A 25,134-nucleotide genomic window follows, 5' to 3' on the forward strand; every position below is an offset into this window, starting at 1 on the left:
AAAAAGAGAGGGAGACGAATACCTCAGGTGGAAGACTTTAAGTCTTCTTCACCGTTGATGGGGGGGAGGGATTGGATGTTGGATGTCAAGCTTCTTTAGTCCTCTTTACGCTTCAATCCAACGCGGCGTAAGCAGGAAAGAAGACAAAATGAATGGATATTTATAGAGATGCAACTATCCCACTTTTTTAGTACAATTATGAGGACTGACCCGTAACGACTACCAATAATCTCATTAAAATTAAAGAAACTCCACACCGTGGCCATCGCCCGTGTTCTCTTGTCTACCTGCCATTGGCGTTGCTGACACATGACGTCACGTAGGACTCGCCAGGTTTATCGGGGAGCTTTTCCATCAGACACAATACCCAATGGTGGTATCGGTGTCGGTCCATCCCGCAATACATAAAGAATCAGCATGATAAAGGAGAAGGAAGAAGAGTGAGGAAAACTGCCACATCTACTGGTCTTGTGTCTGTTGATTCATCAGTGTCGTCAAGGTTCATTTATCAAGGTTCATTTATCAAGGTTCCTTCATGTTGTCATGGTAATCTCATTTTTGTAGTAGAAACAGGACATCAATAAACCAATTCAGGCTATGATAAGAGCAGTCTTGACAGAGAAACTCATGTTTACGTCAGGGATATGAGTGTATATCACACACTAGGCTGCCTTGTCAAAGGAAAAAAAAAAAAAAAAAAACACAGCTTCTCCACTGAGCAGAAATGGCCCGAGTGAAATTGTTATGGAGGTGCAATAAAAGACAAATAGTGTTAGATGCTTTGACACAGCGTGCATAACTCCTGTCCTAACCTTGGTGCTCCAGTGCTGTGCTGCCCACGGGTAACAAAATGGCATCCCCGTTAGGAATGACGGTGCAGTTTCTCTTCCACAGAGGGGATTTTTGAAGAGCTTCCTAGAAAATAAGGCTGCGAAGACACTGAGAGTGCAGTTCTTGCTCTCGCGCACAGTCCTCGTGCTCCTCTCTCCTTTGTCTCTGCCTTGGGGGGTGTGCAGATTCATTTTGCATGGGTGTGTGTGTGTGTGTGTGTGTGTGTGTGTGCTGTGTGTGTGTGTGTGTGTGTGTAAAGTCTCGAGCTGTTCGGCACTTCTGAGACACTCACTGTCAGGTGACTTTGTGGGGACAAAAACCTCCTATGGGGCCTTTTTTTTCCAATGACCACACACACACACACACACACACACACACACACACACACACACACACACACACACACACACACACACACACACACACACACACACACACACACACACACACACACACACACAAATGGATATGAATTGGAGTTGAACGGCAAGGTCACAGTTGTTTCCCCCCCAAGCACCATGACATCCTCCCCAGAAGATGATAAAGTAGAGAGAAAGAAGAAGACAATCTAGAAAAGAAGAACGAGAGCTGGATATTTCTCTGTAAAAGATGAGTTCTCCTTGACCCCAATCATAACAGCAGAATCAGGTGATTATAATTTTTTTTTAATAATTCAGACATCTTATTTCACTGCGAGTGTTCGACAGAAGAAAGAAGTTAAGTGAAAGACTTGTAATGATCAGGAGGCAATAAAAAAATCACAGGCCCTTCTCAAGTGTCCTTGTGCACGGCGAGCGTCTTTTACTGTCTGCAAGTCTCATGTGAACACTCAATATGGAAACTGTAAGCAATCATGCGCACAGCTACAATCACTGAAGTCACTTGCTATTCACATGTAATTAGAAAAGAAAAAAAAAACCTTCATAAATGACTTTTTATGAAAGACGTCTCATGAATGTGTGATTACCATTTGATCTGATCGGATATATTATGATGTGTACACGGATTTATTAATTTTTCTATGCACATAACAACGTTTTGTGTGCGTGGTATGTTTGTACAGTGACGCGAGGCTACCTGGAAGACTGTGCAAATATATTTGTTTTTTTACCTTTTCTCTCAGTTGGCTCTTTTACCAATTGGATTTGACAAAATTTGTGCAATGACAGGCTCACCCTTGCCCAGATTTTGTTCTGCACAACTTTGATAAAACTGGCTGACAATGTGGTAGTATTAATTAACTTTAAGAACACATTACAGGGCCTTTCAAAAGTAAGCCTGCAGGTCCAGACTGATTAAAACCTGCAGTTGAGAACAAATCTGCTGCAGAAAGAAGCGGAGGTGTGTAAGTGACGACAGAGAAATTGATACCTAATTGAAAGGACACAAAATGTGTTATACATGTATGCGTATAGTTTGTATTGCATATATAATTTGTTATGGATGCACAAATATAAATATGTATATATATATATATATATATATATATATATATATATATATATATATATATATATATATATATATATATATATATATATATATATACACATACACATGGAGGTACAAATCTTTTTATACACACACAATTTCTGCTGAGGGCATAAATTCTACGTTTGCATACATTTAAGTAAAGAATAGTATATCAATCCACACACAAATATCAATACACAGAAATCAAGCCACATGGACGCATTGTACTAATCATTTTGCTGCTATATATATATATATGTCAATTATTTTTGCCTGTGGTGATTTGGGATGAGCTCACCTTCCCTGAGACCAATGTTGATATACAAGATGAATGAATGAATGGATGAATGGATGGATCATAACACTATGGTTTTGCTTCCAGCTGATAGCTTGAAGGTTATTCTGTCCAATACGGCACTGATTAATTTACATTTTAAATGGCACACTGATGTTTCTGTTGCTTTAACATCATCAGTGCTGATTTATCTGGAGGGATGACGATAAAATATAGGCCTCGCCGTGACAAATGTGAAGAGATTTTCTTACAAACGCCTGGAAAGCTACACATCTGATTTTTCACATCTGTTCATTTCCAAAGGAGGTTAATAGGTGAGAGGATCACCGAAAATCAGACTACCCAAAACAAAACAAAAAAAGATGCCTTTTTAATGTAGCGACCGTGACATTCTGCGGCAGATTTCATGGAATTCCACCTAATCATATTTACGTTGCAATACGCTTCACTAAAGTGTTGCCACAGGGGGAATCGTAATCACAAAAATGCATGAAAAGCCTTGGAAACAAGAGAAATTGTTAGAAATGATCCTCTGGGGGATCGTGAATGCCCTCATCAAATTTTTATAGCAGCCAGTTCACAGCCGCTGATTTTAAAACGCTTTGCTTTGCAGTGATCCTGTGGTGAATCAGCTGACTGAGCGACTGTCAAAGACCAGCAGTAATTGTACTGAAACACAGACTGAACTATTTGCTCTTGTGATCAAGTTGTCACATCTAAAACTGTCTCAAACACGGTAAACTGGGAGATTATCACCACTACAAATTGCGTTCAGCTCGCCGACTCTATTATACAAACACATGATCATCCCGTCACCGCCTCCTTCCACATGCACGCAGATAAACTCTTACCTCGTGACCTTTGCTCCACAAAAGGTTCCTCACAGATTACAGGTCGGTGTTGGATTTATCGCAAATAGTTGCAAGCACTAACTTTGTTTTTTTCCTGTGAGTGTCACATGTTTCAAGTCATTCATTGTCACTCCGCTGTTTTTTTTTTCCACACAAGGAAGAAACAAAAGCTTCTTTCTTACCAGTTACAAATAGAGACAACCACCTTCTCAAACATTAAAATACCATAATGCACAGATAAAAGCATTCAGTCAACCCCACCAACTCTCAGTCGTTTAAATGTATTTCACCAAGAAGTCATTGATTAAGCTGCACTTAAAGCCAGTCCACGTTGTTTCCTTGACTTCCCAACCTATTAAAGAGCACAGCTACATGAATGAGGGGCTAAATGTCCTCCGAGACACATGACCAGGTCCAGTCCCCCTGATGCACTCATATCACATTCATGATAAAACATCAACATTATTGAGTCTCTTGTATAAGTGTTTTTATGTCTTATAGGAAATAAACAGCCTTTTAAGTGTTTAGACAGCCTTTCAGCTGCTTTGTCTTTGTGTTCAATCCACATGCATTCATTCAAATACGTAGTTCCATGAGTTTTTACTCAGGAGGGTAAGTTCAGACATAACATTGATGTGCTTAACCCAGAAGCTGGGTTTCCATTCGCATTTCCTGCTAATGAGATTAACGTTTGGCCACTCACTTGATTCTGACTGCCTGAAACTTAGCAAGCAATCAATGTGCAGCAAATTTTGAATTGTAAACTTTAAATCGCCTGAGATTAAAGAGGGTCCCAGTACTGGCTGCAGGATGTCTTGCCTTGTTGTAATGCAACATTACACTCCATATCCGGTTGCGTTTGAACGTCGATAAACAGTGACGGAATCAGTGACGGAAATGAGTGCAAACTCTTCGGCCCATCATCTTCTTGTATTACCGTTTTCCTCTGAGTGTGATAGGAAAAATCGCAGTGTACAATTGCACTAAAAGCACGATCTCGGTTGTTTCCTCTTTGTTGCATGAATCTCCTCCTCTTTAGCCAGTTACAAATTTCCAGTCTGTTTTACATCAGTCTCACATTCATTCATCCCTCAATGCCCCTTCCTCTTGATTGAATGATTTTCTTTATCCTTTTGACATCATATCCACGGTCACGACTTCGTTAATGAACAGATCAAAGCCAAAGACACACAGTTTGCAAAACATTTACACCCTTTTCAGAGCCATTGACCCGTGACTTTACAGCTCAGGATGATGCCGATTCTGTGAAAGTGCAGTGTGATTCTGCACAAGCAACAAACCCTGAACTTCGGCATCACAGTCGGCAGAAAGGAGGAACCAGGTTAACGTATGTCGATAAATACAAATACAATTTTTTCATACAAAGATGCAAAGGATTGTTGACCGCGTCATTATCTGTGATATTATATTTTATCCATTAGATGCTGATACATTTACATTTGCATCAAAACGAAACATTCCCACATGCCGGGTTAAAACAACAGGTTTGCTTTCACAAACAACCACACTCACTTAATAAAGTAATTCAATTGTTTTCATCAGCAGCACATAGACAATTAGTTAATCTATGTTTATAACTTATACATTACTTTGTTCACTTCTGAGAGTCTGTGTTGTGCTGTTTCCACACAGTTTCGTCATCCCATCATGATGTTGTTCCTGCCAGAGCAGCGTCATTCATCTTTTCAAAGGAGGAGGCGAGGAACACTGCTCCAGATCTTGCTTTATAGTGCTAATATTTATTAATTTATTTATTTACTGTGGTTGAGAGGTGTGAGAAGAAACAAACACTGGCAACAGGAAATATTTTGTAGATTTACATTTCTCCATTTAAATTCAGAAAAAATTAAAAAAACAGCGTGAAGGAGAGCCACTGGTGTTTGGATCCAGCCTTGATGCATTTTGACAACGCCTGGCTTTGTGATAGCGGTGGTCCGTTCACATGCCTTCCTAAAATATTTTCAGTACTGGATGGATTGCGGGCAACTTGACAGACGATTGACGTGCCCACGAGATGAAATCTAATGACTCTTGGTTTTCCTCGAACTTGTGTCTAGACTGACAGTTTTGATTTTTAATGAAATATTCTGACATTCATCTCATTCCAAGAGTGAACCATCAACCCGGTGATGAATCACAATGTCCAAGTTTGCAAACAAAAACAGACTTACATAAAGCGCGTCACATGGCAGTCCATTGACGTCGGTCCTGCTCTAGTTTTCGCGTTCAATATATTGTAATTTGAAAGAAATGGAAAGCACCCCCCCCCCCATCACTAATGCGTACTCGATTCCGTCAAAGAAAAATCTGCACAAGTTCACACATTTTCTGCCTGAGTAGCTCAAAATTGAAAGCTTCTCGTTGATTGCCTCCTAACATGATCCTGGTCACTCTATTCCTCACCCCTCATGCATCTGTGTGCTGGTCTGTGTGTGTGTGTGCGTGTGTGTGTGTGGTGCTGGTTAAATGGCTGCCCACAACTTGGCAGAGCTCGGTTAAGGCCTCGCTGTGCATCTCAATGACTGCAGGCACACTGCAGAATGAGTCAAGCACTGTCAACACCGGGAGAGCGTTCTGTCTCAACACAGGCTCCCGAGGTTGAGTTTCTGAAGGCTGAGGTGTGTGCTCGCCTCGAAATTGCTCTCAAACCTGGAAGCAGACCGCATTTCTTAGGCCTTACTTACCGTGAGGGGAGCAAACTGCACTGCCGGGCCGTGGTAAAGCTTTAGGTCGCAGTTCGGCTCTTACTTGTGGTTAAAGTCAGGCTGTGCAGTCGAAGATTCAATGAGAAGCCCCCCCCCCCCCCCCCCCCCCGAAACCAAATGGAATGATTTAAGAGCATGTATTTTTTTGTGCGTGGTGTGTGCTTCTTTTATCAAGTACAATATGCCACAACAACAACAACAAAAAATAAACCAACTGGAACTCTCTGTGAAAATTAGATCCACTGATAGTCTCGAATGCGAATTACACTGTGTTACTGTGTGCAGCATCTGTGCTTGTGTGGTTTCGTTGACCCGCACACCCAGTGTCATTTTGGCTAAATTACCTGTCTGAATGTCACGATGACACGCAGCCTTTTTATAGCAGGAGGTGTGACGATAATCAGCATGAACAGTAAATGAGGCTGTGTACGGCTGGAGAGTGAGTCCATGTCTGTGTGAGTGGCCACTTTTTCCTCTGTACTTCATGCTCGACTTGTACGTGTTCTTGCTATAACCGTCTCACTGCTCGAGCTCTCAGAATAAGCCTTCATGCGCTCGAAACCGCGAACCGTCGGGTCACATTATACGTCTGCTTGTGAAGCAAATTATGCTGCCGTCGGTTTGAATGCCGGCGTTTGCTGTTCCCCGTGGCGCAAGTTTAATGGTGAATCTTTAGGGGCTCCAATGCAATCAAACGCCTGTTATTAAAACCTTAACGCCATACTGAGGAAGAGTCAGTCGGTGAGGCTCGTCGTGAGCAGCAAAATAACACTAGATGTTTTGAAAAGAGAAACAAAATAATATTTTATGAGTCCAAATTCTTTATAATGACGGCAAAAATCTATTGTGGTTGTATTTTGTAAACACTAATATATTACAGATCTGTGTTGATACGTCTAAACTCATGCGATTTTCAAAGGATTTCCTCAACAAAAGCCTACTTTCTTTTGCAACTTCAAGGGATCCTCTCTTTCAACAGCATTTAGCCTGCAGACATGCAGCATTAAGTACCTGTAATTTGACACCAGCTTTATCATTTTACCAGCTGCTGTTGTGCTTGGCGCAAATGATCAAATACAAAAAAAAGAAGTTTTGCTTTATTGCATGAGTAGTAAAAAAATAACAGTATTATTTCAACCATATACTATTGATAAGAGTTTCCTTTAAGCTCCTTTACGGGGAGCCTCAATAGTGCTGAATTCAAAAGGAATGTTTTTTTTTCCATCTATGGTCCAAAGTTCTGGGTAAATAATTAGCAGAAATTTGAAGACCAACAAATTGTGATATCTTTAAGCACAAATGAATCATCCTGGTTGGAAAATTCACAACAAAAGCAGCAACAGAGGACCTTTTAAGTACTTCAAGGTGACGCGTTATCAATTTTTTAGAGGAGATACAATGTATTTTGGAAGAGTGCAGACTCCCACTCTTTGCACCGTCTCATTCCACAAACTGTGGATGGAGTCCCAAAAGAGGCTGTGAAAAGTGAACAATTCACACCAGCTCTTGGGTCTCTGCACCAGTTTTCATTTTGCCAGAAAATAGCATCTAAAGTACCGCTGCTACTCACATCGCGGCTGAGGAGCTGAGATACATCTCCGATTGTTTTACTATATGGCCTCGATCAGCCTGTCAAGTCTCCGAGCTGTTGTGACTGTTCAAGAGGTGCAAACTGAAACAGCTTGGGGTCGCTTGTCGGAGCTATTTTTGCATTGCACGCATTAACACTTTGATCTTTTTATTTCTTTGTAAGATTTGCAAATGAAACTTGTTTTGCTCTTTGCAGTTTGAAATTCTTGGAGATTGCCTACGTCCTCTTTGACCTTCCAGACCATATTCAGGAAAACTATCATCCAGCCTGAACTGAGACTCTGCACAGACCACAACCCTGCATGTGATATAATACACTCCCAACATAATATGATCTCATAATTGAAACCAGTGCCCTAAAGCTAGAATGAGCCTCAAAGCCAGGACTACGGCTATTCTCTGAGAAAAGATGAGCAGAATGCATAATAATGATGAGACAAAGCAGCGAGCATGATTCAGATGAATACTGAATTGAGGTGAAGACAAGCTGACTACCGCCTGGTTGTCATCGAGGTGACCGTGGTTGACTTGGCAACCAAATCTCTACGGGATTGTTGGAATAGAAACAGACTGATGATTATTAAGATCTTTTTTAACTTGCATGATTTTCTCTCCTCTGCCTGTATGTCCTTACGGATTACGTTTCTGTGTCTCTATTTGTACCTTGTTGCAGTAGTTGTGGTGACGGAACATATTTTTGAGCGACATTGTAAAGTCAAAGCTGCAATTTATGGTCAAGTAATGTAAAATGATTTAGTGCAGTTACGCTCTGCATTGGCTTAAGGTTTTTATACAATATTTCCGTGTTTACTGTCCTCCTTCAGTGCAAAGCTCTGCTCGTTGTTTCACTGAAAGCCTGAAGGACGTTGCAACATGATGACAGTGCAGCTGACCATTTTAGTTCTCTGGCCTGCTCCTCCTCCTCTGCCACCTCCACCTCTCTTCCTCCGCTTCTTCCTCCGCCTGCTAATCATCTGTTTCTCTCTTTCCATTCTCCTCAGCACTGTCCTCCTCCTCCTCCACCTCCTCCTCCTCTTCCTCGTCGTCCTCCTCTCACTCACCGTCTTTCTCTCCCTTGACTCATCATCCTTGTCCTCCCTAACGTCCTTCTCCGTTTGTTTGAGATACCGGACCCGGGGGACTGAAGGCTGCAGTAAAACACGTATGACGGATTCAGTGCATCCTGATGAAAGTCCTTGACCAAAATTTGTACAATATAAAGGAAACATGCCATAAAGCTGAGGTCCAGTGAAGCTTGAAGGATCAGTTTTGCTCAAACATTTAGTCAGTAAGTGGTTACAAGGGTGGAGGAAAAGATTTACTGCATCATTCAGGCTTCAATCATTCCGCCTTCAAACTCACAATTAAGAAAGAAGAATTAGCTCTGGCCTGGGCAGGTGTACTGTGTGTGTGTGTGTGTGTGTGTGTGTGTGTGTGTGTGTGTGTGTGTGTGTGTGTGTGTGTGTGTGTGTGTGTGTGTGTGTGTGTGTGTGTGTGTGTGTGTGCGTACATGTCGGGGTGGTATAAATGGACCTCTGTGATGTCAGAGAGCGAGCATGACGAGCCTGTGTCAGAGAGGTTGTAAATGTTTGATGGGATTTGATCTTACCATCTGTCCACTACTGCTGGCTGAGAGCGAGAGAGAGAGAGAGAGAGAGAGAGAGAGAGAGAGAGAGAGAGAGAGAGAGAGAGAGAGAGAGAGAGAGAGAGAGAGAGAGAGAGAGAGAGAGAGAGAGAGAGAGAGAGAGAGGCATCACAAACAAACACAGTGATTAACACGAGACGAAATAAGGTTAGCGTGTTATTGTGTGAGAAGAATGACATAGAACTGAAATAACTGAACTGTATGCGTGATACACGACATGCAGAGTTTAGGATTTAGCATGTTGGAGAAGCGACAATGTTTGATGACACGGTATATACATATACACAGTATATAACTACAAATGAATTGCCCCTTGTTGGATAAATAAAGGTGTCTGAATCTGAATACAATGTGTGAAAAATCCCCCAGTTCAAGTCCAGTTTGGGGCCTTTCTGTATGGACTATTGATGGATGAATGGATGGGTAGATGGATGGATGGAAATGACTGACATTCAGCAGTTTGTTTACCCACAGGTTATTTGTTTTTGCATGATTGTTTTTCTATGTATCGAGTAGGAGACTCGTGTGCAGAACACAAAGATTCAAGATATGCTTGCACCCATTTGCTTAGATTTGACGATGGCAGAGTCCTTCCTGTTAAAATGGTATGTGGCTATGCCTGCTCCAAAGGCATCGAGAGCAGGGGGATCGAACATAAGGTCCGTGGGACAAAACTGTCTTGCAAGACGCTCCGAATCCGATCTTTTACTATGTTTGTGCATGGCCATTCCCCGTAGGAAATCCCTGCAGCGAACAAAGAATTTTTTTTGGATTTTTGATTCTAGGTGGGTTAGGTTTGCTGATTTCATTTCTGCGTCTTTGCTCCTGTTGTTTGACGTGTGTAAAACACTTTGCAGTTTGTCTCCCATGCAAATAGGCTTTACCGCTGCAATTCAGATCAAGAAAGAAACTCTGACATTTGCTCTCCATTTATATTGCTTGATCTGCTTTAAAAGGTTCTTCTGAGGGCAAAATTACAAATGATGGAGGAATGCACCGGGTTGTTATGGATTTCGTGTGGTATTGACTGTTGGGTGCAGTCATGTTTGTGTGCGAGAGCGTTGCTATGATTAATGTATGTTTACACTTTACCCATGCTGCATGATAATGAGCATGTTTGATGTATGGACGATACAGATTGTGCACGAGTGCACACAAAGTGCTCCTTTTTGTGCCTGTATGTAGAGACAAGCTGTTGGACCCCACCCAGCTCATCGCGCTGCCGCATGCCTCTCGTGACCCCAGAGGCTGCTGACGGGCTCGACTCCAGCCAGGGCGAATTTCACAGATTGATCATGTATGTGTTATACTCCAATCAATGCCTCTAACTACCACTGGGCCACGTGGTGAACTCTGCAAACTGAGGTCAATAAAGACAACGGATCCTGGGAGCCTTAAGGGGTTTGGGGATGGGGGTGAGGGGCGATGAAAAGTAGAAGGGCGAGATCAATCTTTTTACGATAGGCCTCCAACTTGCAGTTTTTGCTCACTGGAAAGGTCACAAAGTGTCTCTGTTTAATATTCGGGCTAACGCAGCAGCACACACAGCAATGATCAACCACCCCCCCATCCCCAGACATCAAATAGGATTAATGAAATCCTGTAAAGTCCGACGACCTCAGGCGGCTTCATGATCTTCCTCTTACAGTAACCTTTTCTCAGATCTGTCAGAAAACTGACGAATCTTGAGGCATCACGTTCACCACTTTGGTAGCCCATCAAATAATAAACATTGGTGTATGATATTGTCCTTGCTCATACAAACTAGAAAAGCCACAAATGACCAAATGGCCCAAACATATAGAAGCACTTTTAATAAAAAGTCTGCACTCCAGATGGAACAGTAAGCAGTTTTTCCTTAAACTTGAGATCAAAGAGTGTGACAATCCATTGACCCGAGGCGCTAAATACGATTAGCCCTTGGCTGGAAGAGATTTCGGCCCCGTTTACGACAATGTTTCAAGTGAAAACGCACAAAATTTAGCGTTTTTCTTTCAGAAAAGTTCTAGGTTTACACTGCAGCGTTTTGAAAAGAATGTCCGTTTACATGGAAACAGGCGAAACGCTGAAAACGATGCAGTCAGCATGTAGGGACACCAGTGGGTTGCTGTTTGTTTTTGTAATGAAACCACACACACATGCAGGGAACAATATGCTATAAACATTACCAATGGTCCCAGGAGAATATGGACTGGGAGTCGTGACACTCAGGAGGCTGCCATTGTTGTTATTGTCCAGCTATTCGCGCATGTGCAGAGGAACTATTTACTTTGGCCGTGGTGCACGTGCGCAGTCGCAGCTACACAGAGTTATGATCCCAATTCAAATAAAAATGAGAATTCACTCATTTCCTTCAAGGCTGTTATTGATTTCAAATAGTAAAACCCATGTTAAATGAACCCCGTCATGCTCAACCTGCTCGTCGAGCCTGTGAAAACTTTTAATATGTGCTGGTGAACTGGCCATATAGGGAAACGCAGCACAATTTTGTGAATGCGCCAGGCAAGTTCTCCCCACGTACACGGGTTACCACTGAACACACAGTAGTGCTAAAACAGTGGTTTGAGTACTTCATCAGAACATCTGCCGTAAAATCCTTGAAGAAGTTAAGATTTGAGGCATTACGGGGTTTCTGGGGGTACTAACATCCAGCCATGTCTGGAAAACCTTCCAGCTTGTGGCCGCGGTGTGCACGTCTTTCACACTGGCTTTCGCTGCAATCTGCCGTCTGACGCACACATCGCAGTACTTCTCAGTGTCCTCGGAGGTGCAGCTGCGTCGACTGATAAGAGACCCTTGGAGCTCCACCTCCAAGTTAAAGTGATCTGCAATGAGCCGAGCTATCTTGTCTTTTTTTTTGTGAAACCCCCCACAAAAAAAGAAAAGCACACACATTTCCTCAACTCTTGAAAGCCAGTGTCTGATATTTGACTTCACTAACCCGAGCTATTATCTCTGCCATGTCGACCTTTGATGCACTAATAAGCCTTAATCGTGAATTAAAGAAGTCATACGACGGGATATCTCAATAAACAAACAAAAACACACGTCCATGTCAGTGCCTTTTCAGATCTTTAAGAACATTCCATTATTGATGAGACCACATGTGTTGTACCTTTATTGGGGTGGGGGGAGGCTTAGATCTGCTTGACTCAGCATTCCTCTGTCCATTGCTCTGTCTTTTAGCCTCTGTCAGCACTCTGTGTGCGTGTGTGTGCATGCGTGTGTTTGTACAGACGCACAGAAATCGGAAAACGAGAAAGACAAACACAGACACTGAACCCCCCCCACCCCCGACCCCCCCCACGCAGACAGGCCTTACATGAGAAACAGCGGCCCAGCTCAGTGTATAACCAGCAAGTCAGCAGATGACAAACACACTTTTCGATCCCCTTTTCTTTTTTTCTTTTTTCTTTGCTCAACTGCAATTTCCAGAGGCTCAAATGACAAAGACATGTTATCAGGAGCAAACATCTGGTTTTGCCTTGTCTTCAACAGTCAAAGGGCAGAAACAGGGAAGAAGATTTCTCAACCAACTGCAGCACCGACACGCCATGCTGATAAAACCTGCTCCCAACCAGAGGTGGAAAAAGTAATAACATTGTTTATTTGTGTAGAAGTACAAATACTACAATTCAACTCAAGTTATATTAAAAAAAAAAAAAAATCACATTGATAATATTTGACTTTATTGCTACATCTTTTCTTTTAAAAGCATGTTTATGCACATACATATATACAGTTTGTCAGATACACTTCATTTGTAATTACAGAAGTCATGAGTCAACTGGTGTCGTCGATTTGAAATGTTCAATAGAAATTGTTAGTTTATTTGAAAATATAGATGCAACAAAGAAACATTCTAAAGTTTAAACTTAAATGTTATTATGGCCCAAATGGGTTAAACCAAGGAATGGTCCAGTTCTATGAATATAAGAAGAAGTAAACAGTACAGATATTCTTGTTCCAATGTGAAGACTAAAACATTAAAAAATAAGTACTCACAGACAGACACCTGAAAAATGTATTTTAGTAATGTAACGGAGCATCATCAAACTCACAGTTGTGATTTTTGATTTGGGGAATTTCTGAATTCTGCATTGTGACCTACCGAAGTGTCAAAGTGCTGTAGCAAATTGGCTAATTGATTATTCACTTGTTTGGTGATTGTTTATGCGAAATGCAATGAAAATGTGAAGTGACCACATTGTATGTTTGGGGATTTACCTGTTGTCTTTTTAGCATTTGCTAACTGCCAAATAATGAAATGTGCAGGTCAACAAAACAAAGCATGTAAGTAATTTCACTGGACATGGGAATGTTTGTGTCACTATGAGAAGTAGTTTTCAGGTTCATCTGATTGTTGTGTTGCATTTGATGTGAGAAAATAGACCCAAATAGCCCTCGCCGTCATTATAACACGTTTCAACAAAATGAGGAATGCGATCCCTGTAGTACTGAATGTAAATGTAGAATTTTTTCGCAGAGAGTTGCTCATCGTGACTTCAATATGAATTCGTGCTGTTTTTGTCTCCAGTCAAGCTGATTGTTTGTGGCAGACCGAAGCAGACGGTGTGTCCAATGATCTGTGTGCAGCTGAGGGTGATGGAAATGCCATTAGCTGTTGACTACTTGATCATTAACTAGTAAAGGACAAAGTCAAATCTGGACTTGATAATAGGGGCGACTGAAAAGTAAAGTGATCATTACGTTCTCTCCAAAACAGGCACGAATTCACCAATTTTCATGGCAATCCTCAAATGAGAAATGATCAAAAGGTTAGATTTTTGATTTTTTTTTTTTTTACTTGAAGCTGGCCACCACGTCCAATCTCGTAACTGTGATCCTGGCTCCTTTCAGCCTGCCGCCCAGCCAGACTCATCAGCCATGGAGAAGTGCCCAGAAGGTAAATGAAACCACTCCGGCTTTAGAGGCACAGTTCCTCAATTGCTTTCACGCACACACACACACACACACACACACACACACACACACACACACACACACACACACACACACACACACACACACACACACACACACACACACACACACACACACACACACACACGGAACGACAGACACATATGCACGTCTGTGCTCGGTGTTTAATCACACATTCAAACACAAGTCAGACCTTTGCCACGCTGATGCTTGTTTCCAAATGTTGTGCCTAAAACCAAGATGCAGATAAATGAAAGCAAGCAGAGTTAAGATCCTTTGTGTGTGTGTGTGTGTGTGCGTGTGCCACTGCAAGTAAATGAACGAACCAGTAACCCAAATGTGACATTGCCATGGCAACAACAAGTTCACACATCGCAGGCTGCCACATATAGTACGAGTGACTCAACATACGGGGATGTAGTGAAAGACGATTACAACTTTTATTTATCCTTGTTCCTCCTTGACCCCCTTTCCTCACGGCGAGGGGATCAATAACATTTTGGCTACACCGAGACACTACATCCAGCCCCACTTTGAAATGAAGGTTACATTTTCTTTCATTAGTGGAGTTTCACACAGTTCTCTCTGAACTTTTTTTTTTTTGCAATAATGTGTTCTGTTCCCACTTTATGATCCCAGCTATCATGGGGGGGCAAAAGTGGATAATCCAGCAGTACTCATTTTCTCTGCCAGTTAAACTAATTATGTTAATGTTGGCAGTCTGCTCTCTGATTTTTGCCTCTCCAAATAAAATTGATTTCACTCAGTTTGAATATTATGAAGCAAGTTAGATCTATTCTTTTTTTTTTTATATCAATTGTCACATTTTCTTTAATAAGGGTAGTTACATCACTGTTGGATAAAGCTGAGGACTGAAAAGGAACCAGTCTTCCCAAAATCCAAATCTTGAATTTTGAAATGTGTGCTGACAGAGTTTAGCACATATTTGCTCAATCTTGTGTGTACATACAAGCACGCACAACACACACACACACACACACACACACACACACACACACACACACACACACACACACACACACACACACACACACACACACACACACACACACACACACACACACACACACACACACACATTGAGGCTCATATCAGAACCCCCCCCTCCCAGCTGCTGCTCTGTTGTAATTTATTAGTGCTTTTGTACCCAGTGGAGTCATGAAATCAGCCTGGCTTTTTGTGACACACACACACACACACACACACACACACACACACACACACACACACACACACACACACACACACACACACACACACACACACACACACACACACACACACACACACACACACACCCCAGCCCACTAACCCAGTCAGACCTTTTTGCCTTAATTAGTAGCAGACCCCCAGGGGGCGCACACCAGGGTAAAGTACACTGGAAGGATGAATGATGTGAAAGATCCGAGACTATCAGAAAAGGGAAGGAAACCCCCCCCCCCCCCCCCCCCACCCCCCAGAAGAATAGATGTTCTACAAATCAAAACTTGGAAGACTTGCTTTAGTTTTTTTTAATCGTATCTCAAATTCTACTTTTAAGAGAATTTGACAACACCCCATCTCATATCTTTTAAATCTCCAAAGCTGCACAAGAGTGTGATCACACTTTGTTTTGTGTTGGCAACACATACAACCTCTTAATATTTCATGTGCCCAAAACCCAACTCTCCCAGCTCCGACACAGTGTTTAACCTGCACAGCAACACTCCCCATGTAAACATATGTATGTGAACAGATACATAATTCAACCAAGTACAGTTTGCGTCAGGTAGAGGCCTCAACACAATTTGTTTTAATATTGAACATAATGTATTTTCAAGTTTGTACAATCACATAAATTGCATGCATTTTCTTTTTTCTTTTTTTTTTTTTTTTACAAATTACATTTTAGAATATAAATCATGAAGAGTCGAGTTGTGAACTTATCTTATGCACATTTGCCCTCAGCAGCCTCTACGCACGCTCACACTCACAAACACACCCGTGCACTCTGGGACGAATTGCACTATAATCATGCCTAAGGTGGAGGCGATTAATTTTTTAATGGATTCAATGTTTTATTCATAGTACCTATCCAGTCTTGGATATGGCAGAGCACACAGAAAAACACACAGCCAGAGAAAGAACACATGGTAAAACTGGCTATTAGCAATTTCATACGCTTAGGCAAATTACACATCTCACAAGCTTTGAACACTGAGGAATTTCAGGCAGCAACTAGACACAGAAATATGGAGCCCATAAATAATTTCATAAATATGTATGTCATTTCCCTTTCTGCTCGCTGCTTTGTTTTTGGGGTTGCGCTGGGCATGGAGAGTCTGATTAAATGAAACAATGCACGTGGATCTGAGTCTGAGAAAAAAGGGACAGTGGGAGGAGAGGGTGTTGTCTCTCGAGTCAGGCCAGTAAGACCGGTTATTCTGTCCTAGAAATCCATTTGCGGCATCAAAAACTCTGCCTGATCGTACACCCGCTGCGACAGGAACACAGGAAAGCGGGAGCACATACTGTATAGGACGATCAAACATTACTCCTTCCCCCTGCTGGTTTCGCCCTCCAGTGTGTGAACAAGGTTTCCCTTGAATACTTTTGCTTGTGGAACAAAACGAGGATTAAAAAAAAACAAGAATATTAATAACGAGGGCAAAAGAAATTAGGGTCAGAAGCAAAAGTAGCGACACGTTTAATGGCAGTCTGTGATATAAACTGAAACTTTTGTGATTTATACAAAGTGCTGAGAAAATTATCCTTTTTTGGAAAGTACTACAATCATTATCCTCATAAATGATCAAAGACCCATTACCGGTATATTATTACAGAGAATATAAAGACAACTTAGCTTTTGTTCCCTCGATTGGGAATGGATATTATTTTTGATGCAGAACATTAATGACAAGTGCCGAAAGAGGTGACACATAAAATTATACAATGGAGCAATAATTGTTTCATCTGGAAGTATTTGGGTTTAAAGCACATAATCCACTGCTCATAAAGACATTTCTTGTTGGAGTGCAAGTCTTCCCTTTTCATCAGCAAACCCTACAATTCAAACATTATTTTTATCTACATAAATGCTTAAATTATCAGACATCTGTGATCAATAATTTTAATCGGATCACTTTAATCCAATCACCCTGTAATCCCGCCAATACCTGTCCCCGTCTTCCTCCTCCCTCCTGTCGTCTGCACATCTTTTGCTGTACGTATTTACGAATGCAGGACACTACAGGCTCTAATTTATCACTCTCTCCCTGCTGGACTTGAAGTGACAGATTTATTAGATAGCCATTTGTGGCGGCGTGTAGCGCTGCCGGTTGAGGGTCGGTGAGACGGACGGAGTCAAAGCTGTTTGATGACCTCTCTGTGATAATGACCAATACAGGAGAGAAGGACACCGAGGAGGACAGCGAGGCAGATAAAGAGACGGGGAGAACGGAGTGGGAGGGAGATGAAGGGAAGAAGGCTGGGTGGTCAGTTATCTGGGTGGATGAAAGGACGGCTAACAGACACATCTCTCTTATTGGACAGGCTGAGATGTACAAAAGAAGACATTTAAAAATAGCATCTGTTAAGTTGAACAGTCAAATAACTCTTGTCACGGCATTATTTGAATATGAGAGGACCTTATTAATGCTCATGTCTGTCCTATAAATATGAGGCATGAGGTCAGAGTTGCTAAAAGCAAGAGAAGCAGCAGTTGGTGTATAGCTCCATTAATGCCTACTCTCATTTCTGCACCGTATTCTTTTCAGAATGGCAGCGGTTAGTACTGGTCATCTTTCAGTCGGAAGGTTTGCAGGTTCAATTCCTCATGTGTCCCTGTCCACGTGTCAAAATGTCCTTTAGTTTAGGGTTTAAAGTCTTTAAACCCCAAACTGCTCCCAATGACAGAGCGTCTTGAATGGCAGCCCAATTCATTGTTTTACTGGTTGGAAGAATTCCCCTCTGGGTTTGATTAAATATTATCTATTCTATTCTATTCTATTCTATTCTATTCTATTCTATTCTATTCTTCTTGTATATGTACAAGTTTTAGGAGGTTACTGCAGCAAAAACGAATGGCAGCAAATAACTCCTTCATGAAAGGAAAGAAAAAAATCTACTTGTTTGTTGTTATGAATCTTTGCATTTTTGTTTTACAAATGAAACACCTGAAGCAAAACTTGTTAATGTACTGGCACTGATGGGTTGTATTTCTTTAGCGGCGCAGGCCAGCTGCTTCCTACTGTTTCCCGTCTTTAATTAAAGCTACGATAACTGTCTCCCGGGTGTCGCTACATTTAATTGTGTGACACTGGTTTATATTTTGACTTAAGACTGAAAAAAAAACTTTTTTTCCTTGCTAAAATGCCCATTACGAGGCAATGTAGTTACACACATATAACTGTATTATGCTTTGGGGGATAAAATCTAAGAATGGGATAGTGCAATGTGGGAACATGCCTTGTTATCCTTTCATGTACAACAGTAAGACAAGCAAAATAGCAAGACCTTTGTGGGTTTATTTGTTATCCTGAAGTAGATTATAGAATGTGATCTGACGCTCGTCCACGTCACAAGTTCAGATGAACACAATGTTTTTTGACTCAAAACCACACCTCTCACTCTCACGCACTTTTAACTTTTAGCTCCTGCTTATATTTCTTTATTTATCACTTGTTTGGAACTTACGACTGTGGAATCGCTAAGAGTTGTGTGATGACTGAGTGTTGAATGAATGAGTTCTTCCGTAATAAATGGTAAAAAGGACTTGAACACTCAAAGTTAGACATTAGTTATTGGTTTATCTGTGTTCTTACCAATAAAACACACATTTGATATAAATCCATGTCGCTACATTGTCTTTTTTTTCAGTGAATATGAGTGTGTGTGACCTGTGACGGCCTGGCGACCTGTCCAGGATGTGTCCTCCCTTCACATGTCACCAGTGGGAAGACATTCCATCATTCTCTCCATTGCTCTGCACAGCGACAATGCCAGCGTCCATTTTTCCACTCGTTTGAGTTTGATCTGTCAGTGGATGGATGGGTTGAGCAGGTTTGGTAAGCAGCAAACTCGGTTTGGGTTATTGAATCCATATTGAGGGTTTATTTCCGAGCAGCAGTGTGGACGCGTAACGCCTCTGTTTAATAAGATATGGCATTAAAATCAGTTGAGCACGTTGTGTTCATGGATGCAGCTCACATTTTGAGAGCATGCCATGCAGGAAATTATAATGTTTCAGATGATCTTTGCAACCTCTGTACAACAAGCAGGAAACGTGAGCGAGCGCCTCCGTGCAGTGACCTGCCAGTGTAACGTGACGCCTCATTCATGCTCGAGGTTATGATACAAACACAGAAAATCTTACGTAGTACATTGAGTTCATTTCGTCTGTTTCTATTTCCAAAAAGCATCCGGATACAGATCAGCAGTACCACCAGTATTATACATGAGTGTTGAGATCAGAAGAAAGCAATGAATTGTAAGTGGAAGTTTTGCGGCCCTGTGACATCTCGAGGTGTTTAACGTCCTCGCAGGCTACCGCCTCCACCTGCACATCCGCGGACATCGTTTTCAAAATGTTGCTGTGCAAACGAGAAAGCGTCCTATAACACCTTTTCCATCACAATCCTGTCATTGGTGTTCACACCGTTCAAAGTGCACTTGTCTGTTTTCGTGAATACATGGAGCATAAAGGAAAGCAGATGATACAAAAATTAGGTTCGTCTTTAGGTGTAAACCAATACCAAATACTGCTTCTGATAGGATACTGAGCTCAATCAACCAACAGGAGAGCAGGGAGCAGCAGCCAAAGATGTTCTGTTCGCTGAGGCTTTTCCATCTTCTGAAGGTTGGGGGGTGGGGGGTTCTCATCAGTTTTCTCACGACCTGATACGGCTGCCTCGTGAAAGGACAGGACCGTGTTGGGAGGAGGTGGAGGAAGAGGAGGAAAGGTTTTTTTTTTTTTTTTTTCTCTCTTAATCTTCCTGACCTCAGTGGGCAGTACTTATGGCTGACATGGCCTGCGTTATTGGCGCACGGCTGTTAAATGATGAAGGAACGGGGCGGGGCCTCTGGGGCTCGCGGCCTATCGCGTGCCGAGGTGTGGCCCCCGCGGGGGCGTGGCCTCGGCGGGAAGGGTGGCGCTAGAGGCGGAAGCGTGTCTCGGCTGATCTCTCGCTGTCATTCGGCCACGGTCGGTTCCAGGAGAGAGGGGCAAGCCAAGAAGAAGACGAAGAAGAAGAGGCAGCATACAGGGATCCGGCTGCGCTCCGGTTAAAGGACAGGGACAGCCAGCGAGAAAAAACACTGGGAGGCGCACGGACAATGAGACGGAGCGAGTAGGGCTTGTGACGTGCACCGCGGCCGGCTCGATCTCGCACTTTGCCAAACGTTATAACAAAAGCGGTTTTGATGATCCGGCGCAGGTTTCGAGGCAGCAGATAGAGAGCTGTGTCATTGAGCAGGCAGGACACGTCAGGAGAAGGCAGATAGAGAGAGAGAGAGAGAGAGAGAGAGAGCGAGAGGGAGAGAGACACACACACAGAGCGAGAGAGAGAGAGAGAGAGAGAGAAGCTGACCGACCGCACTGTACGAGTCAGCTATTAAAGCGCCGGAGAAAAGCTTCTGCCTGCTCGTCGCTCATTGTTTCAAGGACACCGGCTCGCTCTCAGCCCGACGCGGGGATCTCGACCAAGCCATCGCCGAGGTCGAAGGTGGTGATCAGAAGGTGAAAACGGTTGCTTTCATTTTTTTTGTCTTTCCTAATTCCTCTCCGTGTCCTCCTCCCCCCACACCCCCCCCCTCTCCAAGCCTGCCCGGCTAGCCTAGCATCCGTGCTAACGGCTAGCCGAGCTAGCGTTAGCGGCGGGTGGAAAAGTTAGCTGGCCAGCTAACGTCCTGCTTTATTTTAACCGCTTTGACAGTCGACGGTTTTTCACCTCCCCCTCCATCGTGTCAAAATACAGACGATTCGCGGTTAATTTTACTATTGCTGAATCTCTATGAGAGCAAACTTGGTCTACTTTGAGGGTGGACTCCAACGCAGACTGCTGACAGCTGTCAAACAAGGTCGACGGTTTAATTTCTCAGCAATATGTTGTACGTTTCGTTTTTTTGTGTGTGTTTTTTATTTTATTCTTCGGCATTTCTTAATTAGACATCCGGTCTTCGGTGTGTGGTTGTGTCGGTGGATTTTCGGGGGGGTTCTCGGCAGTGTTTGTGGCCGTTCAGTGCTCTGCCAGCAGCTCAGCTGTAGACTTACAAGCTGACAACGTCACGGGGTTATAATTAGCTAAAGATGTAATGTTAACTGCCTGGCCTTTTTTTTTTTTTTTTTTTTTTCAGCTGCTAACTCTAATAAGGACAGGTTTTCTCTCCCCCCCCACCACCAAGAATGAGCTCTTTCATTCCACATTTTCAGTGATTATGATATGCACATGATCATAGATGAAACAGAAAACGACACAGTATTTTTCATTTGTCTCAATTTTCACATTTTCACATAGATCATGCTGGTAGAGAACTAACTGTAGGCCACATTAAGGCTTAATATCGTGTGTATGAATGCATGAATAGTTGCAGATGTCATAGCTTGCTAAGTGGATTGCCTCCTGAAGAACAAAAAGGATGACGTTCTTTTCTTCTGTCCATGTTTTTTATTCAGAAATGTGAATTTCAGATCGACTGACATTGTGCAGCATGTGATCAATACTTTCAACAACCTATCACCCAGTTGTTTCTAATTCTCCTCATTCATAAGGCTAACTGCTAACTCAGTGCATACCGTCCTCTGTGCTCTTCTCTCAATAGGACCAAACGATCACGGGATAGTATTTGTTTGTGGGGGGAGAAAACAAATGGGGGATTACGGGTTCGGAGTCCTAGTTCAAAACAATACTGGCAACAAGTCTGCATTCCCGGTCCGAATCCACCCGCATCTGCAGCCCCCTCACCACCACCAAAATGTGTCGCAGAGCCCTGCTGCTTTCATAAACAGCACCACAGCCGCAGGGAATGGCACCACGGGAGGCTCTCCGTGGCTCTTCCCTGCCTCTGCCACCCACAGCAGCGTGCAAGACGAAATCCTGGGGGGCCCAGAAAAGCCCAAAGCACAGCAGCAACAGGAAATGCAAGAAACGCAAGAAAAGCAGCAGCAGTTGTCTCCCGGGAGTCACCAGGACGGTGGAAGTGGCGGTGGGATAATTTCAGAACTGGAAAAAGCCCGGTCAGAGGACGGCAAGGCGGAGAACGGCACGTCCGAAAGCAGCAATGGAAAGGAGAAGCAGCTTCGTCTGGAGTCTCCTGTTCTCGCGGGCTTCGACTACCAGGAGACATCTGGTCTCGGAGGAACGGGTCCGGTCCAGTCCAGTACAACCTCATCGTCACTGACTGGCTTCAACAACTGGTCGGCCGCGATCCCGCCCGCGCCGTCAACAATTATCAACGAGGACGTCAGCTTTTTCAACCCGGCCTCCGCCAACAACGGGCCCCTGCTGTTCCAGAACTTCTCGCACCATGTCAGTCCAGGGTTTGGTGGGAACTTCTCCCCCCAGATCGGGCCAGCAGCGGCCTTGTCCCAGCACCACCCGGCCCCTCCTCCGCACCCCCACTTCCAACACCCCCATAGCCAGCACCAGCAGCACCGTCGTTCCCCGGCCTCCCCTCACCCGCCGCCGCCCTTCCCGCATAGGAATCCGGCTTTCAGCCAGTTGCCACACTTGTCTAACAGCCTGAACAAGCCTCCGTCCCCCTGGGGTCCGGCGAGCTACCAGAGCCCCTCTCCTTCCCCCGGCTCTTCCACCTCCTGGAGTCCCGGAGGAGGCTACGGCAGCGGCGGCGGCGGCTGGGGAGGCTCTCAAGGCAGAGATTATCGCCGTGGGCTGAACGGCGGCATGAACCCCATCAACTCCATTTCGCCACTAAAGAAGACCTTTCCCAACAATCACGTGGCGTCCCAGAAATACCCCCGCAACAGTCCCGCGGGCTTCAACCCCAAGTCCTGGATGGATGATGGCGTTGGCCGCAGTGACAACATCTTCCCCTTTCAGGTAAGTTTCTTTAAACATTTAAGTAGCGCTTACTGTATTGTCTAATATACAGTGCAATTTCTTTTCTTCTTCATACTGTGTGTGTATGTGAACATTTTCAGCACTTGGCTATCAGTGTGAACATTGAGCATCTATGTGTCATTCATGTTGGTAGGTAAGATTATTACGGTGTGGTGTGGCAGCTATTTTTAGCCTTGGGGGAGGGAATAGATTAATAGAGAGCATTTGTTACTGTGTTATATCTGTCGTAGCACTCTGTATATCCACAGCTGTATGTCCCTTGATGATGACTAATGTGGCTCTGTCACTGCAGTGGCGTGTGCCACGTTCACGAGCTGGGGGGTGTGGGGGGGGGGCTTGTTGGCGGAGGAGAGGGAGTGGTGGGGTGGATGTATGTGAGTGGAGGAGGGAGAGGGAGAGAGAGATCACGTCACGTCACAGGATTTATTCTATTCCCATCGAAAAAACCAACAAGCACAACAACGTCAATGTTGCAGATGGGCTCTTTTCTCCTTCCACATAACAGGATATCAATCTGTTTTAGTTTGTGAAACGGAGCCTGCTGATTTCTTTCAGGGTTACAGTTTTATTAATCGCCTGTGACACGGCTGCCATGTTCCAGCAACTGCTTTTTTAGAAAGGAGCGCGTTCGTGGTGTACGTCGCGAATCCAGCGCCACGCACTGTGAAGATGCCTCAGATAATTGTATTATCACATGTAGGAACCAGCTGTGATGGAAAGCAGTGGAGGGGAGCATGGAGATAAATTCATTTTATTGATCCCGTGCGTGATTGATTGCGTTGAGGCATCGTGAGCGGGCGGGGGTGGATGGAGAGAGGCTGCCGTGGACCCGGCTCAGCCTGATGACCTGATGAAAGGTTTCTTTAAGTACTGTGCATGTCCTTTGCCTCCTTACCTTTGGACAGTGTTCATTTGTCTATGGCCTGCCGGCGCTGTCAAATCAACCCACGGCACATTTCGACTTGGTTGCTACTGGTTGCCAATGTCATTATGTTAAAAATAGCTAGTATGAAATTGTACTCTCGATTTCTTGTCTTGAAGACCTGATTTGATTGCTTTGAGTTGTGTTCAGTGTTTCTGTTGTCTGTCAATAACACTATTTCTATTTCCCCGGTAGCTTGTTCTCCATGATATTCTCCTCACCGATGAATCAAAGTGCTGTGAACAGTAATTGGTTTGAAAATGCCTCATAATTTGGATTGTGGTGGTCTTTTTTTTAAGTTTTTTTGTTTGCCTTGTATCGGTTAATGACTCAGCACTCCACTGACAAAACACTTAAGACACTATAGTCGACATGTCTCGACATGTCTGGAGCATTTTTGTTCAATACGTAGCAGCAGAACAAAAGCAAGCACTTGAATCTGAAACAGCAATTTGGATATTTTAGACAAAGGATCATTTTTTTTTTTTCAGGGAGTCACAGGGCGAGGTTCATAAACTACTCCAAAGCTTTTATTTTCTGCTCACTTGAATGGAAATCCTACAGCGATATGTTGAGAACGCGACATACAATTGATCTAAAAGACATGCAAAAAAAGAAAAGAAGAAAGAATAGTGTTTCTGCATCCGTTTTGTGAATCCTTGTCAGACTTGAGCTGAGGTGAGCCCGACTGTAGCTGCAGTACGCCGTTTTCATCCTCGTGGCTGAATCACATCAACTAAAGTAGCATTGTCCACTTGCCCTCTCCATACTGCAAGGGCA

General features: G+C 43.4%; 1 protein-coding gene across 3 annotated transcripts in view; it reads left to right on the top strand.

Annotated features, from left to right (window-relative positions):
• Positions 1–20,589: 20,589 nt before the first annotated feature.
• cpeb4b (cytoplasmic polyadenylation element binding protein 4b) overlaps positions 20,590–25,134 on the top strand; it is a 31,464-nt gene continuing 26,919 nt past the window's right edge. For 2 of the 3 annotated variants that reach the window (XM_080509361.1, XM_080509362.1), the window contains exons 1-2: positions 20,590–21,091; positions 22,174–23,411. In XM_080509361.1, the coding sequence (XP_080365487.1) occupies positions 22,221–23,411 (1,191 nt within the window). In that variant the 5' untranslated portion in view covers positions 20,590–21,091; positions 22,174–22,220. The remainder of the gene's footprint in view (positions 21,092–22,173; positions 23,412–25,134) is intronic. The other variant, XM_080509363.1, reaches the window with a different exon arrangement.

Source organism: Blennius ocellaris (genome assembly GCF_963422515.1).
Source record: "Blennius ocellaris genome assembly, chromosome: 14".
Taxonomy (NCBI): Eukaryota; Metazoa; Chordata; class Actinopteri; order Blenniiformes; family Blenniidae; genus Blennius; species Blennius ocellaris.